General features: G+C 46.0%; 1 protein-coding gene across 1 annotated transcript in view; it reads right to left on the bottom strand.

The window, feature by feature from the left end:
• Positions 1–17,045, bottom strand: part of GCA (grancalcin) — a 63,050-nt gene extending 46,005 nt beyond the window's left edge. The window contains exon 1 of the mRNA XM_089660073.1: positions 16,843–17,045. Coding sequence (XP_089516199.1) covers positions 16,843–16,866 — 24 coding nt within the window. The 5' untranslated portion in view covers positions 16,867–17,045. The remainder of the gene's footprint in view (positions 1–16,842) is intronic.
• Between the last annotated feature and the right edge of the window lie 541 nt (positions 17,046–17,586).

Raw genomic sequence — 17,586 nt, 5'->3', positions numbered from 1 at the left:
TGTCCCACCTTCAGCTCTACAACCAATCATGTACCACCTACTGCTCTATAAAAATCTTGCCCCATATGACCACCTCCTGCTCTCTAGTGAGCTTGCCCCATATGACCACCTCCTGCTCTACAGTGAGCTTGCCCCATATGACCACCTCCTGCTCTACAGTGAGCTTGCCCCATATGACCACCTCCTGCTCTCTAGTGAGCTTGCCCCATATGACCACCTACTGCTCTACAGTGAGTTTGCCCCATATGACCACCTCATGCTCTTTAGTGAGCTTGCCCCATATGACCACCTCCTGCTCTACAATGAGCTTGCCCCATATGACCACCTCCTGCTCTACAATGAGCTTGCCCCATATGACCACCTCCTGCTCTATAGTGAGCTTGCCCCATATGACCACCTCCTGCTCTAGTGAGCTTGCCCCATATGACCACCTCCTGCTCTACAATGAGCTTGCCCCATATGACCACCTCCTGCTCTATAGTGAGCTTGCCCCATATGACCACCTCATGCTCTAGTGAGCTTGCCCCATATGACCACCTCATGCTCTCTAGTGAGCTTGCCCCATATGACCACCTCATGCTCTATAGTGAGCTTGCCCCATATGACCACCTCCTGCTCTATAGTGAGCTTGCCCCATATGACCACCTCCTGCTCTATAGTGAGCTTGCCCCATATGACCACCTCATGCTCTATAGTGAGCTTGCCCCATATGACCACCTCCTGCTCTATAGTGAGCTTGCCCCATATGACCACCTCATGCTCTATAGTGAGCTTGCCCCATATGACCACCTACTGCTCTATAGTGAACATGCCCAACATGTACCACCTACTGCTCTATAGAAATCTTGCCCGACATTACCACCTCATCCTCTATAGTGAACTTGCCCGATATGGCCCATCTACTGCTCTATAGTGAACCTGCTCAACAAGCATACAATATCTCAAAAGAAACATTATCCTCAAAAGGCATTGATCAGTTCCGATGGATCAGAAGCCTTGTATATGGGAGTCCCAATTTAACAAAATGGCTTTGCCCGAAAAAGCCAGTATGGTTCAGAAGGCAACTAGGAGCTATGTTCAGAAATCCATTTGCTGTTCAGGCAGAATCATTCTGTGGGCAAATTCAAAGACCATGGGGACCCAGATATGGATTACAAGGCTCCTTTTAACAAACTACATCTGATGAATGCAATCTCTAAAATTGTACATATTTAACCAAAAACACCCATTTCTATAATGTAGACAAAACTGAAAGAAGCGAGAATAACTTGCATTTCATTGTGGTTGACCAAGTCAAACTGGTAGGCGTTCCAAGATCTGTGTGCAGAGATAAGAAACTTTCTGAAACAATTTTATCAAAAATTTTAACTTAAGTTTCTCCATCTTTAAAGTGTTTGTTGACCCCAAAAACTATGACTTCCGATTGAGTCAGGAAAAGTTGAAGCCCGTTGGGGTTTTTCTGCTATCTGGTGCTAAGCTTTTGAGATTTTCCCTCACTTCTTGCCCTGCCATCTTACCAGTCAGGAAGTGAGGGTAATACTCAAAGCAACAGACAAAGAAGAGCAAAGTATGGGAAGACCACAACCTCCATCAAGGTTTTTTAATTTTTGCCTGTGATCCTGCTGCACATTTCCCCTCACTTCCTATCTGGTAAAATAATTGTCATCAGGATAGTAAGGGAGCCGAATTCTCTCTAATACGGCCCAAACTTTCAGGAAAATTCTCAACAGTTCCCTACTCTACCCAAAAACAACTTCACGTATAATTTAACCTTTTTTTTTAGCTTGTAAAAGCACCAACAGTTAAAACATTCACATAGGGGGTGTCTAGACTTTTCTTAGTAAGGGGGTTAAGACACCAATAGTGGCTTAGTCCAGGCCCAACCCTAGTTCCTCAGTAAAGCTCAGTTAACCAGGGACTATATGAGCCCTGGGTCCACCACTCCAGCTTTACAGAGCAACAGAGAACTTGGCCATCCAAGTAAGAGCTCACTAGAATGAAATACACGGTATGGCATGGAAGTATGCAGCCCCAGCCAGACACCTTCATCTGATCCTCCTCTGCTTAAAGGGCCATCCGATCCACTGGCCTTCTTTACCGGGTCTGTGACAACTGCAGCTGAATCCTAGGAGGGGGATGACAAACCAGGAGCTGTACTGGCATGTGTACAGGTGAATAGGAAATGGGGGAGATTTGTTAGCCAATCAGTTTCCAGCTTCAGCAATACAACCTGGAATCGGATTGTTTTCTATGCAGAGACGCACAAGATTTTGCACTCCAGTTTTACTATGTAACCCCCAATACCTGCAGTCACTGGCTGCTCGGACCCCCTATAAACGCTTCGGATTTTTTTTTTCCCCCTGCAGGTGGAAGAGGCATTCTTACTAGTCAACCATCCAGCTAGATCACTCATGTAAGATATGTTTCTTGCATTTCAATGAACTATGTTAAACATCTCGACTTCAGTATACACATAGCTTCCCCTTTGGTTGTGAGGTGGATTCCATGACACCAAAGCTTCAAAACACACAAACTAGCAATTTAATAAGTTCACCTTTCATAACATGCTACATGTTACACCCATGTTCAGTGTGTAACATGTTACGTCTCCTCCCTGCTAGCTGTAACAATTTTTTTAAAATGTGGCCGTGCGGGGCTCTGCCTGCTCAGTCCTGTCACTTATTCACAGTATTCTGTGAATGGGAAAACTACAAGGTCCAACAACCTTTGTGACTGACAGCTTGTAGTTTTCAATTAACTACCACAGCGCTCCACAGCACCATGGTAGTTCATTTAGCCTTCCTGGCAGCAAGTATCTGCTTGCTCGTATGATGTACAAGCAAACAGATATACCGACAGGTCAAGGGGAGACCTGCATGGTACCAGTGATCTACAGATGCAATGCTTTAGAGCAGGGGTCTCCAAACTATGGCCCTCCAGCTGTTGAAGTGCTACAAGTCTCATCATGCCTCTGGAAGTCTTGCCTGTGGCTGCCAGAGTCTTGCAAGGCCTCATGGGACTTGCAGTTCAACACCTGGAGGGGCATAGTTTGGAGACACCCGCTTTAGAGTCTTCAGAAACAAAAATAAATGCACATTTATTTACCAGCAAAAAAAAAATGTGCATTTATTTTTGTTAAAAGGTGAACTTTTCCAAATAAGTTTTTTTTTTTTTTTTTTTTAAATAAATCGATACTTAACATTTGCTGGAGTTAAAAGTGTTACTAAACCCAGGACCCTGTATTCCCTTACATAGGGTCTCCCACAGTACACACTACATGGAAATACAATTATTTTAGTAAAAAGAAACTGCTAAATACCTTTTCTCATTAGCAGTAGAAGCAGGATTGTGACTTCTATCAGTGTCCAGCAGAGTACTGGTTAAAGCTTGTAGGAGTTTTCTTTCTGCACTATGAGGATGCAGAACCCCTGACCTGTCTGAAGAGTGCCGATTGGCCCTGTGCTGATCACATGCACTCCCCCAAGAAAGAAAATCTCTCTAGCAATACACAGCAAACTGAGCATATGCAGAGTGACTCCGTACGATAAGAAGGAGATAAGAGGGGGACACTGGAATAAGGAGAGGATCAGAGAAGACAGGATCAAACAGCATTTTTGCACAATGTAGAGGATTAACGCCTTAGGTTCCACAGTGCGTTTATCAAGCATGCGTTACTGCATATACAGTGATTTTACTGTTGTGGGTTTAGTAACACTGAGCAACAGAAGGTTAGACCAAAAATACAAATTTACAGTACAAGGTCTAACATTTGCTTTTATAGCCAGTCTCTACCGGATATGGTAATGAATTTCACAACACTCGGGTTGCCAAGTTCAAAGGAAACATTTAGTCAATTAGTAAACTATATATAGTAATTGAACTGGCACCAAATACATGGTACTGTAGTGTGGAGCCACTACACGTATTCTGGTTGTAAATTAGCGATCTTCCTGTGTATGGAGCTTGATGGATTACGACAGAGCAATTTTCTATATTGCAAGCTGTGCATGATCACCTGCAATCAGTCACTCAAAATGTCCACCAGTGATCTCGAATTTTTGCTCGATAACAACCCTCCTCCTGTTGTGTCAACCATTGTTCAATCATGGCTGAACGAGTCCAACTACAATACTGCCAGATCAGTAGCAGCAACATGCTTTCTGCAATGGATCACCACTTTGGTCCTGGAAATCGTTGATCAGAGGTAACAAGATCAACAATATCAACTACCATGCACTAAAGAGCAGGTATGAGAAGTCAGATGCCAGTCTGGCATATAATAAAAGATGTAATGACCAACAAGCATACATACAGTATCTTTCAACATGTCTCTGTAGCCACTTTGATCACCTCAAGTACAACGCGCGGTAAAAAAAAAATATATATATTTCAAGCCAGCCAACATTTTTGCACCCCCAGATCTATCTCATGAAGGCTTTTGATGAGGGCTTTGAACATTACAATATCTAAAAAGTTTAAACTCAACACAGCTTGTTTTTAGCATCAGTGCAACATGGCCTTCTGCAAAGAACTGTGGGATCCAAGGGGTCAATTTAGTGTTAGGGGTTAAGGTTGGTGGTTAAAGTGGGCTTAAAGGTTAAATTGGCTCCTAACCTCACCCTAATAATACTTAATTAAAAGGTAAAAAAAAAAAAAAAAAGCTAAAAAACACAATCATATTGTAAGGTTCCTGCAATGATAACGCCATTACTATACACGCATCTCTGGCAGTCGGTCTCCTACCTTCCCTTAGAATACCAGCACCGAAGCATTCCAGTCTCTTAGCCATTCAGCAATTCCAAGAGAACATGGAATGCCTGTGTCCCCCCTGGGCACTATGGTTCCAGCCACCAACCCCTACAACACATCAGTGATGCAAAGGGTCAGGAAGGAATCACAGCCTGGGGTGGAGGACACTTGCATTAAATGTTCCTGGAAACGTCAAATACCAAAGAACCTTACAAAGGCTGCAATGCTGGAATGGAGGGGGAGGTAGGACATTGGCCACCAGAGGAGAGTAGAAGATCTCTTCCATTACAATCTCCTTGTCCACTACAGTATGGAATAGTAGTGCGGTAGAATAGTTTTTAGCCTAGCAGGGCTTTAAGAATATGAGTACGGAGGGGGCCAGAGTTGTGTGAAGCTAACGGAAGGATCAGTTTGAGGTTGGGAGCGGTCATAGGGTCAGAGCAGTGGTCAGTAACTTTTTTCTTCAATCTTAAATTTACAAGTAAGTTGCCAGTGACCAATAGCATGCTGCAGACCTCAGATCAGCCCCCATTAGAAATACAAGAGGGGAGGTTTCACAGCTGTAACTGCTGCACCTGGTGGTTCCACTAGAAGGAGAAGCAGGATAGGCGGGTGGGCTTCTTCATGTAAAAACATTGGCAGGCAAGCCTACACTGGTACTGGGAGAAGAGCTAGCACATGAATGCCAGGCAAGCCTCTCTAAAACACCATGAAGGTAGTGGGGGCACAGAGGGACAGGCCAAGCTTTGTAATCGACAGCCTAGGGGCACTGTATTAGTAGGAAGCAAGGGCCAACTGGAGGCCAGCCTGAGCCTGCACGTTGGCCACACGATGATCTTTTGGGTGAACCACCTGCCCATCCTGGAACATGTGTCTTAGGTTGGCCATCCCTGGTGTTATTCAGGTCAATCATAACTCTTCCACAGACTTCAAGAACTTTGGCATCTACTGACCACTACCTTCCCAGCTACAAGTACCAAGGCACCGCGGTTGCCAACTACAGCACCCCTATGATACATTAACCAGCTACATAGAACAAGTATTGAATGGTACACACTATGTGGAGCTTTTTGCTTTATCTATGATATGTTAACACGGAGGTGGACACGTAATTGAGGAAACTTTCCCAAGCATCTTCTGGGATGAATATGGTGCCTTTTACCCTCTGATGATTACGATTAGGATCTGCGAATAATGCGCATTTGTACCTTTTAACCAGAAGGTCACAATTTGGGAAATCCTTGAATGGTGAAGGATCCTTATGAGTTTCAGGGAGATACTCCCCTCTTACAGCTGTCATTTTAAGTGGCATACTATCCATCACTATTCCAGCTTTTTGGATTTTATTATAGATTTTGTATTGCACTTGCAAATTTGGACATTTAGTATTAGATGCACATTTTTTATGTATAACACATTTATATTTTTATGAAATAGCGCAACACTTGTTTTAGGTTCCCTCTATTTTCATTTTTTGTTTACCCAAGCACAGTTCACATATTTCATTCACATAAACCAGCTAACCCAGCTTCAGCAAATTGTGTGCAAAATCTTACTCACTGACAGCTACGGAGAACAGCAAACCATTGCATATCTGATACAGCAGAGAAGAGTAGCAAAAGGTAGAAGAATGTGTTTGTTTTTTTTTGCCATCAAACACCAGCAAAGCATGAGGTACATAAAATCCAAAAGATAAAGTGGCACTTAACCAGGCTTGAAAGGTGAAGACACAGCAGTGAAGTTTTAATTCGGTGAGATACAATCTTGTCTTCCTAAGGGAAACAGTAAAATGAAGCAACGCAACATATATACCCTAAAGACCCTCCCATCATAACCACCTACCACATCACATGAGGGTTTTTTTAGGGTATATATGTTGCGTTACTTCACTTTACTGTTGTCCTCAGGAAGAGGAGCTTGTGGTTTGTTGGAATAAAACGTCATCACTGTCTTCAACTTTCAAACCCCATGAGTGCCGCTTTATCATACATACAGTACTGTGCAAAAGTTATAGGCAGGGGTGAAGAAATGCTGTAAAGTAAGAACGCAGTCAAAAAAATATATTTGTTTATTTTTTATCAAGTTACAAAATGCAAGAGTAAGGAAACAGACGAAAATTCTAAATCAAAATTTGGTGCGACTACCCTTTGGCTTCAAACCTGCATCAATTGAATTCATTTTGAAGAAGCACAAAAACAGGCAACAGACGACAGTAGACACAGTGGTTGGTCAAGGAAACTTCATGCAGAAGAAAGCCGTATCATGCTTACTTCTCTTAAAACATTAAATATGTCCAGCAGTGCCATCAGCATAGAACTGGCAGAAACCAGTGGGACCCAGGTACATCCACCTGTCTAGACGTCTGGCCAGAAGTGGTCTTCATTGAAGAAATGTGGGCAAAACGCCATACCTCCGATGTGGAAACAAGACTAAATGACCCAACTATGCATGAAAACATAGGAGCTGGGGTGAAGAAAAATGGCAGCGTGTCCTCTGGACTGATGAATTAAAGAAGTTAAATATTTGTCTGTAGAAGGAGGCAGTTTGTTCAGTCATGCTGTACCAGCAGGAAGGCATGTATGTGATTGGCCCCACATTTATTCTGCAGCAGGACAATGACCCCCAAACATATTGCCAACATCATTAAGAACCATCTTCAAAGCTCCAAGGAGCAGGGCCCTCCTATCCCTCTTGTATTGAATTGTATCGTTTCTGTATTGTCTCCCGTTATATTGTAAAGCGCTGAGCAAACTGTTGGCACTATATAAATCCTGTATAATAATAATCTTCAGTGTAAATAAGAAATAAGAGTCCTGGAAGTGATGGTTTGGCCCCCATAAAGCCCATCATAGAGTCTGTCTGAGAGTACATGAAGAGACAGAAGGATCTGAGGCAGCCTACATCCACAGGAGATCTGTGGTTAGTTCTCCAAGATGTCTGGAACAGCCTACCTGCAAAGTTCATTCAAAAAAAAACTGTGTGCAAGTGTACCTGGAAGAATTCATGCTGTTTTGAAGGCAAAAGGGTGTTCACACCAAATATTGCTTTGATTTAGATTTCTCTTATGTTCATTTATTTTCCATTTTGTTAATGGATAAAAATCAACCAATACTACTTCTATTTCTAAAAGCATTCTAATTTACAGCATTTTTCAGATTAATATATATTTTTATATACTTTTTGTCCATACAGTTGACATAAGCACAAGTCTCCAGCTTTTTGAATCTGCAGATCACCAACTGTCCAAAATAGAGTCAGCTGCTCCCTATGGGCCTCCTGTACAGGGTGTCAGTACTAACAGTTGTCATTATTTCCCCAGGAAACCAACTCAGCTGTCATTGTGCAGAACAGGTTTCTCTCTGTGTGGTGCGTAGGGAGAAATAACTACCGACACCTACAGGGCCTACAGTGCATCCAGAAAGTATTCACAGCACTTCACTTTTACCACATTTTATGTTACAGCCTTATTCCAAAATGGATTAAATTCATTGTTTTTCCCATCAACATTCTACAAACAATACCCCATAATGACAACGTGAAAGAAGTTTGTTTTGAAATCTTTGCAATTTATTAAAAATAAAATCTGAAAAAACCCCATGTACATAAGTATTCACAGCCTTTGCTCAATACTTTGTTGAATCACCTTTAGCACCAATTACAGCCTCAAGTCATTTAGAGTATGATGCTACAAGCTTGGCACACCTATTTTTGGGTAATTTCTCCCATTCTTCTTTGCAGTACCTCTCAAGCTCCATCAGGTTGGATGGGGAGCGTCAGTGCACAGACATTTTCAGATCTCTCCAGAGATGTTCAATGGGGTTCAAGTCTGGGCTCTGGCTGGGCCACTGCAGGACATTCACAGAGTTGGCCCATAGCCGATCCTTTGTTATGTGGGCTGTGTGGTTAGGGTCGTTGTCCTTTTGAAAGATGAATCGCCCCCCCAGTCTAAGGTCCAGAGCGCTCTACAACAGGTTTTCATCAAGGACGTCTCTGTATGTTGCTGCATTTATCTTTCCTTCAATCCTGACTAGTCTTCCCAGTTCCTGCCACTAAAAGCATCCCCACAGCATGATGCTGCCACCACCATGCTTCACTGTAGGGATGGTATTGGCCAGGTGGTGAGTGGCGCCTGGCTTCCTCCAGACATGACGCTTGGCATTCAGGCCAAAGAGTTCAATCTTTGTTTCATCAGACCAGAGAGTTTTGTTTCTGATGGTCTGAGTATCCCTCGGGTGCTTTTTGGCAAACTCCAGGTGGGCTGCCATTTGCCTTTTACTGAGGAGTGGCTTCCGTCTGGCCACTATCATACAGGCCTGATTGGTGGAGTGCTGCAGAGATGGTTGCTCTTCTGGAAGGTTCTCCTCTCTCCATAGAGAAACGTTGGAGCTCTTTCAGAGTGACCATCGGGTGCTTGGTTACTTCCCTGGCTAAGGCCCTTCGCCCTCGATTGCTCATTTTGGCCAGGCGGTCCACTCTAGGAAGATTCCTGGTGGTTTCAAACTTCTTCCATTTATGGATGATGGAGGCCACTGTGCTCATTGGGACCTTCAATGCTGCAGAAATTTTTCTGTACCCTTCCCCAAATCTGTGCCTTGATAAAAGCCGGTCTCGGAGGTCTACAGACAATTCCTTGGTTTGCGCTCTGACATGCACTGGTAACTGTGGGACCTTTTATAGACGGGTTTATGCCTTTCCTAATCATGTCCAATCAACTGAATTTCCCACAGGTGGACTCCAATCAAGTTGTGGAAACATCTCAAGGATGATCAGTGGGAACAGGATGCACCAGAGCTCAATTTTGAGTGTCATGGCAAAGGCTGCGAATACTTTTGTACATGTGTTTTCTTTTGTTTTTTCTTAATAAATTGCAAAGATTTCAAAACAAACTTTTTTTCACGTTGTCATTATGGGGTATTTGTAGAACGTTCAGGAAAACAATGAATTTAATCCATTTTGGAATAAGGCTGTAACATAAAATGCGGCAAAAGTTAAGCGCTGTGAATGCTTTCTGGATGCACTGTATGTTGGACATAAAGTTGATGTTCTGGTCAGCATGTCAATCACCCCTACATATCAGGCTCCACGCATACTTTTTAACCTTAAAAAAAAAAAATTGGATAAAAAAAATTGCTTGTAATAGCAGTTTTTATTAGCGTTCAGAAGCGTTTGGGTGCATTAGTGTTTTATTAGTTTTGTTTTATAGAACATGTAGAGGAAAAAAAAAAAAAAAAAGCTAGCAAAAGCTGTTAGGAGCATTTTGGTAGCTTTTTTACAAACATTTTTCTGCTCCTAGATGCTGAAGCTCAATGCTAATAGGCTAAAACAGTGTGCATGGACACATAGGACAATACTATTTAGCTTCTAGGAGCAGAAAAGTAATGCTAATAGGTTCTAGGAGCTTAAAATGAGCACTAAACCACAACAGTAATATCAGTCTGTATATGCAGTAAATCATGCTTGTTATACTCACTGTGGAGCCTAAGGGGTTATTCCTCTGCATTGTGTAAAAAGGCTGTTTGATCCTGTCTTCTCTGATCCTTCCATTGTCCCCTAAATATCTCCTGATAGAACAGAGGTTTGGAGTCACTCTGCACATGCTCAGTTTGGGGCGTGTTGTTAGAGGTTTTTTTTTCTGGGGAGAGTGCATGTGATCAACACAGGGCCAATCAGCACTGTCGAAGACAGAGGGTCAGGGGTTCTGCAGCCTCATAGGACAGTCAGAGGAGAATGAAAACTCCAAGATTAACCAGTGCCTGGCCGGACACTGATAGATGTCACAAGACTGCTCTAACTGCTGATGAGAAAAGGTATTTAGCAGTTTATATTTACTAAAATAATTGCATTTCCATGTTCTGTGTACTGTGGGAGACCAGATATAGAGCATGCAGAGTCCTAGGTTTAGTAACACTTTAAAAAAAAAAACCAAAAAAAAAACACCTTACTAGTGTGCATGAAGCCTTAACCCTTTCACTGCCAAGTCCGTATGCCATAAGGAACTGACAGCAGAGGGTTTTATATACAATTCAGTGGCTGCAGCCATCAGGATTGTGTATAAAACTGACAGACTCCTGCGGGTAAATCAGAAGCAGTCAGGCGGCCTTGCTGCCACAGCCCCCAGCGACACTCCCCCCACCAGCAGGCTCCCTTGCTCTTTTCCCATCTGCAGGCCTAGGGAGGGCCATGGCAGGTACAGGGGAGAGTGGAAATATGTCCGCTCTCCTCCGCTTTGAGAGGCCTGAAAGGCAACGTTCATGACATCATCTCCGAGTCACAGCTGTCACTTTTCCAGCTCGAATAGTCGTATTCAATGAGGTTTGCATTGCAATACATCTAATGGATCACAGAGGAGACCCCCACATGTCTCAATGAAGAGACCCTGTCAAAAAAAAAAAAAAACACCACTTTGTTACAAAATAAAGTTGCTCCCAAGCACATAACATTCCCCTCCCAAAAAATGTGGAGGCCCTCCCTACACACGCATAAATCGGGGTGCCTACGCATGAAAACGTCCACTGTGATACATGTTACATACCGCAGCGCAAGCAGGAGTGAGAGCAATAACTAGCACCAGACCTCCTCTGTAATGCTAAACTGATGACCTATAGGGGTTCTCGAAGCGTTGTCTATAGAAAATATAGGGTATTGGAGTTTGATGCAATTTCATAGATGCACACAGGTTTGGCACGTTGGGTATCTATTTACTCGGCACAACTTCATTTATATTTTACCAAAAATGTCAGTAATTTATTGGGTTTGCCCTAAAATTCACTTTAGTGTGATTTTTACTGAAGATTTGTGTTTCCTAGGCCTTTACAATATTACCCTGTGACATAAAAAAAATTGGAACTACTACTATTTTATTCTCTAGGGCATGGGAGTCAAACTGGCGGCCCTCCAGCTGTTGCCAAACTACAAGTCCCACGAGGCATTGCAAGATTGACAGTTACAGGCATGACTCCCAAAGGCAGAGGCATGATGGGACTTGTAGTTTGGCAACAGCTGGAGGGCCACCAGTTTAACACCCCTGCTCTAGGGTGTCTGCTTTCAGAAAATATATGTTTGGGGGTTTTGTGTAATCTTCAGGCCTAAAATAATTTTTCTAAACAGGTGTGCAAAAATGGCTTTGGCAGGGAAAGGGGTAAAGCAGATGTAAACTCAACAAAGATGAAGACCAATATGCTTTTACTGTATAGTTACATTGGTTCACCACTACTAAAGTGATCACCGCCATCTTCCATCTGCCCTACTGCATAGAGGGGGACAGCAGCTCAGCAAGAGCATCATTCAAAGAGCACCTAGCATTGTTCTCAATGAATGGCAGCAATGCGATGAGGACCTGGGTGACAATCACTGTAGTAGAATCTTTGCTTCCACAGGGATCACACAGGTACAGATTATGTATTGTTATATTGATCCAAGCTGGACCAATGTAACTCTGTAAAAACGCCATACCTGGCATTCATCTTCAAAAGCCGCAAGCGCATGGGTAAAAGAAAGAAGAAGGAAAAAAAAAAAAAAACAAACACACAAACTTCTCTTTTTTTTTTTAAACCTCTTCACGCCAGCCGAACACAAATGTGCAGCCTCCCAGCATCTGGGCCAACATGCCGAGCGGTCGCACATTCGCGTTCTATTAAAAAAGAACATATGTGTTGAGAGTGCGCACTCACGCGCTCCCAGCACACGTCCAGTACTCACGGAAAGGTCCCGATCTCTTTTGATCGGGACCTTTCCCGATCATGTGACCGCAGTGACACAGCGGTCACATGACCCTAAACCCCACCCGGCCTCCTGGAACCTCTAAAGGGCCGTGAGGCGCCAGTGCCAAGGGGTTAAACATCTCTGAATGCAGATTTACTTTAGCCAGGGCCCATGCACTTTAGATTTGTATTTTACAGCAGCATTCAGGGACATAAAAAAAAAAAAAGCCCCAAACCTGCGCTTGGAGTAGAGCTTACTGGCAGAACTTACACTTTCATATAAATAGTGGTGCGCTGAAATGAAAATTCTGGTGCTGAAACCAATACCGAAAATTCAGAATGCATGTGGCCGAAAACCGAACCAAAATGTCTGCGTACGTGAGGGTGGGACACTCCCATTTTTTTCTCTACTTTCATGTATATTTTTATTTATTATTATTATACAGGATTTATATAGAGCCAACAGTTTGCTCGGCGCTTTACAATATAAAGGGAGACAACACAACAGTTCAATACAAGAGGGTTAGGAGGACCCTGCTCCTTGGAGCCTACAATCTATTTTTTTAATAGTCCCCTATGTGATAGCATATCAGTGACAGGCCATCTTTGTAGGGGGGAGGGGCAGTGTGTGCAAAGAGGGGGCAGGAGAGGAGCAGTGTATACAGAGATGCTCCATCACTGGCTGTCACTATATGTCAGTGACAGTTTTTAAATGCAATGTCCGGCTTTTTTTTTTCCTTCACTGTAGCTGGTTTCTTCACTATGAGCTGTCACTTTCCCTGGAGCTAAAAAACTTTTTTAGGTTGGAGAAAGAAAGTTAAAAGAAACTTTGTTTCTTTTAGCTCAGGGAAAGTGACAACTAATAGTGAAGGAAAGACCTATATGGAAGGGAAAAAAAAGCCAGCAATTGCATTTAAAAACAATGCCATTTTTTAATTGTAATTACCGACTTTTTTCCTTCACTATAGTTCAGAAAAGGAGTGGTCATTGTGGGGGGGGGGGGGGCGCAAAAAGAAACAAAGGGGCGGGGTCATCCAGTGACTCTGCCCCTGAGTTTCCTTTAACTCCGGGGAAAGTGACAGCTCATTCTCTGAGCTATAGTGAAATTTAATAAAAAAAAAAAAAAAAAGCCGGTGATTACATTTAAAGCCAGCACTGACATATAGTGACAGCCAGTCACCCCCCCCCCCCATCTGCAGTACATACAGTCCCCTGCATCGGCTAAAGTTTATCTATCAGCAAAATGCCAATAGGGCTATTTTCATCCAATATGTTTTGGTGCATCCCTATATATAAAACACACAAAGGTTTGCGAATGCATCAATTCATTCTAGTGGCTAAAGTAAGCTCACAGATTGTGTTTACATATATAAAGCCCCCCCCCCATTCCAGCGCTCTTCTGTGGGCGGAGCCTCGGCATCTTCACATGCAATGCAGGACTATTAACCCCGTATTGTATGTAACGGGCGCAAGCATGCATCTGCAGCCCAAAGCCCCTTAGGCTTGATTTAGACATGTATCTAAATCCACACGCCCCTCTGAACAGTGACCATTGTCTGCATTACTTTTCAGAGGCAGTGAGGAGGTGATAGGAAGCCTCCTCGCCTGTTTTGAGCCCATTTTTACCAACAAATGTGCTGCAACCACATGCATTGCATGCACTTGTGTGTGTCTAAACTTAGCCCTAGAGAGGATGCTGCAGGGACCGGTGATCTGGATCAAGGAAGCCTGCTAGAACCAGGAGCAAGGCAAGCATTCCTTCTTCTCTGGGGAAAATGGGGGAGGTTAGCCTTTGTCACATTCCTGGAGTTCAGCTTTAAAGCCAAAATTCCAGTTTGGGAATGTAATCAAAGCATGGATCTGGCCGCTATCTTTACCCTCCAGCATTGTTGCTCCCCACCATGTCTCACTGACTCAACGATGCAGCACCACTCCTCCTCCAGATTGAAAGTCGCTTGACATCATTTAGTCCCTTTACTGTGAACCAAGGGTGTCAAGCCCCGCCCCCACCTTTAATTAATCTACTTTAATTTAAAACAGATACTTGTATAGTGCAAACAATTTAAGAGGCACTTTACATATATATTGTAAATTCACATCAGTCCCTGTCCCCAAGGAGCTTACAACCTCATTTACAGTAAACTGCCAAAGGTAGCAGCTCCACTTTCATTAAGGCGAGTTCACTCTTGTAAAAAAAAATACATAAATGCAAGTTTTTTCCTTAGAAGCCTGAAGAGCAATGCATCTGCGATCAGCCTATGGTGGGTGCAATGTCTGGCTCCTGCAGGTTCTCAGCACAGCTGTCTGCCTGTACCTCCTATACAGACAGTTACAGAAGTCCAGGCAGATCAATGAACTACAGAGCGCTCACCAGCACCCTCACAGCTCCTTCAGAACTACAAGCAGTCTGCTGTGGTGGCTGATGGTACTTGTAGTTCATTCATTTACAGATCACTGTTCTTGAAGGACAGATGTGGGTGGAGGAGTGCTGCTTTTTGTGACAGCAGGTGCAGGGAGAAGATCCCCCGCCCAATTTCATGGGGGGCCGGATACCTGGTGATTCTGACCCAAAGGCCCTTGTATACACACTTCCTGCTATAGGATGAGAACTCTGTCCCTGTCTATCAATTGTCCTCCAACATCACCCTGACACATTGTCTCCCAAGGGGGACAACAAGCAGCTGTCCCAACAGACAGACATTCTATTGTTGTCACCATCAGAAAACCCACCCTGACAAATGACAGGCAGCCATTACTGGGGAGCATGTAGGCATGGAATGGCTGTAAGGAGTTTGCAGATCACCAGTGCTGACATCCAACAAAGCAAAGAACCCCCCCCCCCCCAAAAAAACAAATCAAGCCGATGACAGCACAAAACCAAAATACACCACTGCACATGGCAGCGGACAACTCCTAGAGCAACTACAGTCTCCCTCCCCCCCCCCAGTCTCCCACAACCACGGCGCACCACCCCCTCCCCGCTCTCCCGCAACCACGGCGCGCCACCCCCTCCCCGCTCTCCCGCAACCACGCCGCTCTACCCCCTCCCCGCTCTCCCGCAACCACGGCGCGCCACCCCCTCCGGTCTCCCGCAACCACGGCGCGCCACCCCCTCCGGTCTCCCGCAACCACGGCGCGCCACCCCCTCCCCGCAACCACGGCGCTCCACCCCCTCCCCGCTCTCCCGCAACCACGGCGCGCCACCCCCTCCGGTCTCCCGCAACCACGGCGCGCCACCCCCTCCGGTCTCCCGCAACCACGGCGCGCCACCCCCTCCGGTCTCCCGCAACCACGGCGCGCCACCCCCTCCGGTCTCCCGCAACCACGGCGCGCCACCCCCTCCGGTCTCCCGCAACCACGGCGCGCCACCCCCTCCGGTCTCCCGCAACCACGGCGCGCCACCCCCTCCGGTCTCCCGCAACTACGGCGCGCCACCCCCTCCGGTCTCCCGCAACTACGGCGCGCCACCCCCTCCGGTCTCCCGCAACTACGGCGCGGCCCACCCCCCTCCGGTCTCCCGCAACCACGGCGCGCCACCCCCTCCGGTCTCCCGCAACTACGGCGCGCCACCCCCTCCGGTCTCCCGCAACTACGGCGCGCCACCCCCTCCGGTCTCCCACAACTACGGCGCGCCACCCCCTCCGGTCTCCCGCAACTACGGCGCGCCACCCCCTCCGGTCTCCCGCAACTACGGCGCGGCCCACCCCCCTCCCCCATTCATCCACAACTACGGCGCCCCTCCTCCCATCATCCACAACTACAGCCCGTCCCCACACAACTACAGTGCCCCCCTCACCGGTCTCCCACAACTAATGCACCCCCCCTCCCTGGTACAATTAGTACCATTAAACCCACCAACTATTATGTGTGGCCCTTTAGGAATATCAGGGGCCACACTTGGAGGCCATGTAGAAAGCTGATCTCCATTGCTGGAAACCAGGAGAGCTGGAAATCAGGCACAGCGGTCACTATGGTAACCCAGACTGCACCCCACACCCGTCCTATGGTGGCCACACACTATACAATCTGATTGTACAATCTCCTTTAGATCTGTTATATTAGGGCACACCAACAATCCACACAATGTGCATCCAATCAGACAGCCCCCTATGGTGTATCTAAATCAGATTGTAGATCTGCCATCACCTGTGCAGTACGACCCCCCTCCCCCCATCACACAGCTCTGGTCGATGTGAAGAAGATGGTGCGATCAGATTGTATGGTATATGAGCAGCCCTGATCACACACAGACATCGTGAGCCTGTGAATGGCCGGTCCCTGTCTATCAGAACAGGCCGGGAGCGGTGCCCTGCCCCCCATGATGTGGATGGAGGTCTGGCTCCCTGCATGGTGTATGACACTCGGTGGTCGCCCAGCCCCCCTCTATACTCACTCCTCCATATCCGGGGTACGCCATGGTGTGGGCGCGCTGGGCTCTGTCCTAGGAATGGCGATGTCTCCGTACACCGATCCCCTCCTCCTCCTCCGGCCTCCGACGTGTAAACTACAATCTCGGAAACGTAACGGACCAAACACCGTCCGCGGCCTATCTCCGCCCTCCGCTGATTGGTCGACCAACTCCCCCGGGTGTGGCCGCGCCTTTCTTCACTGAGTGACCTCGCCCACTAGCCCTGACGTCATTCCATATTGCCGTTTGCACTCGCAGGGAGACCGCGCCCACCGTGCTTCGGAGGGCGGGGCGGGCGTGACACGTGACTTCCCGCGCTCGCACAGGGCTCAGTGTGTGGTGGACGGTGGGGGTCTTTGTTGGCGGTGATGGGAGGAGAGGAGGGGGAGGGGTGAGGGCGGTATAGACAGGTCTCCTTGTGTACTGTACACGGAGGAGAAAAGTCTATACGGCGATAAGAAGAGAATTTGGCGCGCACAGGGGGTGTGACTAAAATGTTTTAAGGCGTGGCTTATAGATACCCACTTGGACACACCTCCAATTGCTGGCATCCAAAAATCCTCTTGTCTGCAGCCCTATAGGCACCTATGTGGGGGTCACATGACATGCATCAACCATACTGCTAGAAGCTGTTATAGGATGGCAGGATTCCCCTCCCCCACAGCTACATTTAACAAAGGGGTGGGGATGCTGATGGCATGATTGGCCATGTGGTCCTATGAGACCAGG

Source organism: Staurois parvus, unplaced genomic scaffold (genome assembly GCF_062004578.1).
Source record: "Staurois parvus isolate SC_StPar_1 unplaced genomic scaffold, SC_StPar_1.0 ptg000031l, whole genome shotgun sequence".
Taxonomy (NCBI): domain Eukaryota; kingdom Metazoa; phylum Chordata; class Amphibia; order Anura; family Ranidae; genus Staurois; species Staurois parvus.
Note: the sequence above shows the minus strand (reverse complement) of the source record. Positions and strands in the feature narration are given on the sequence as shown.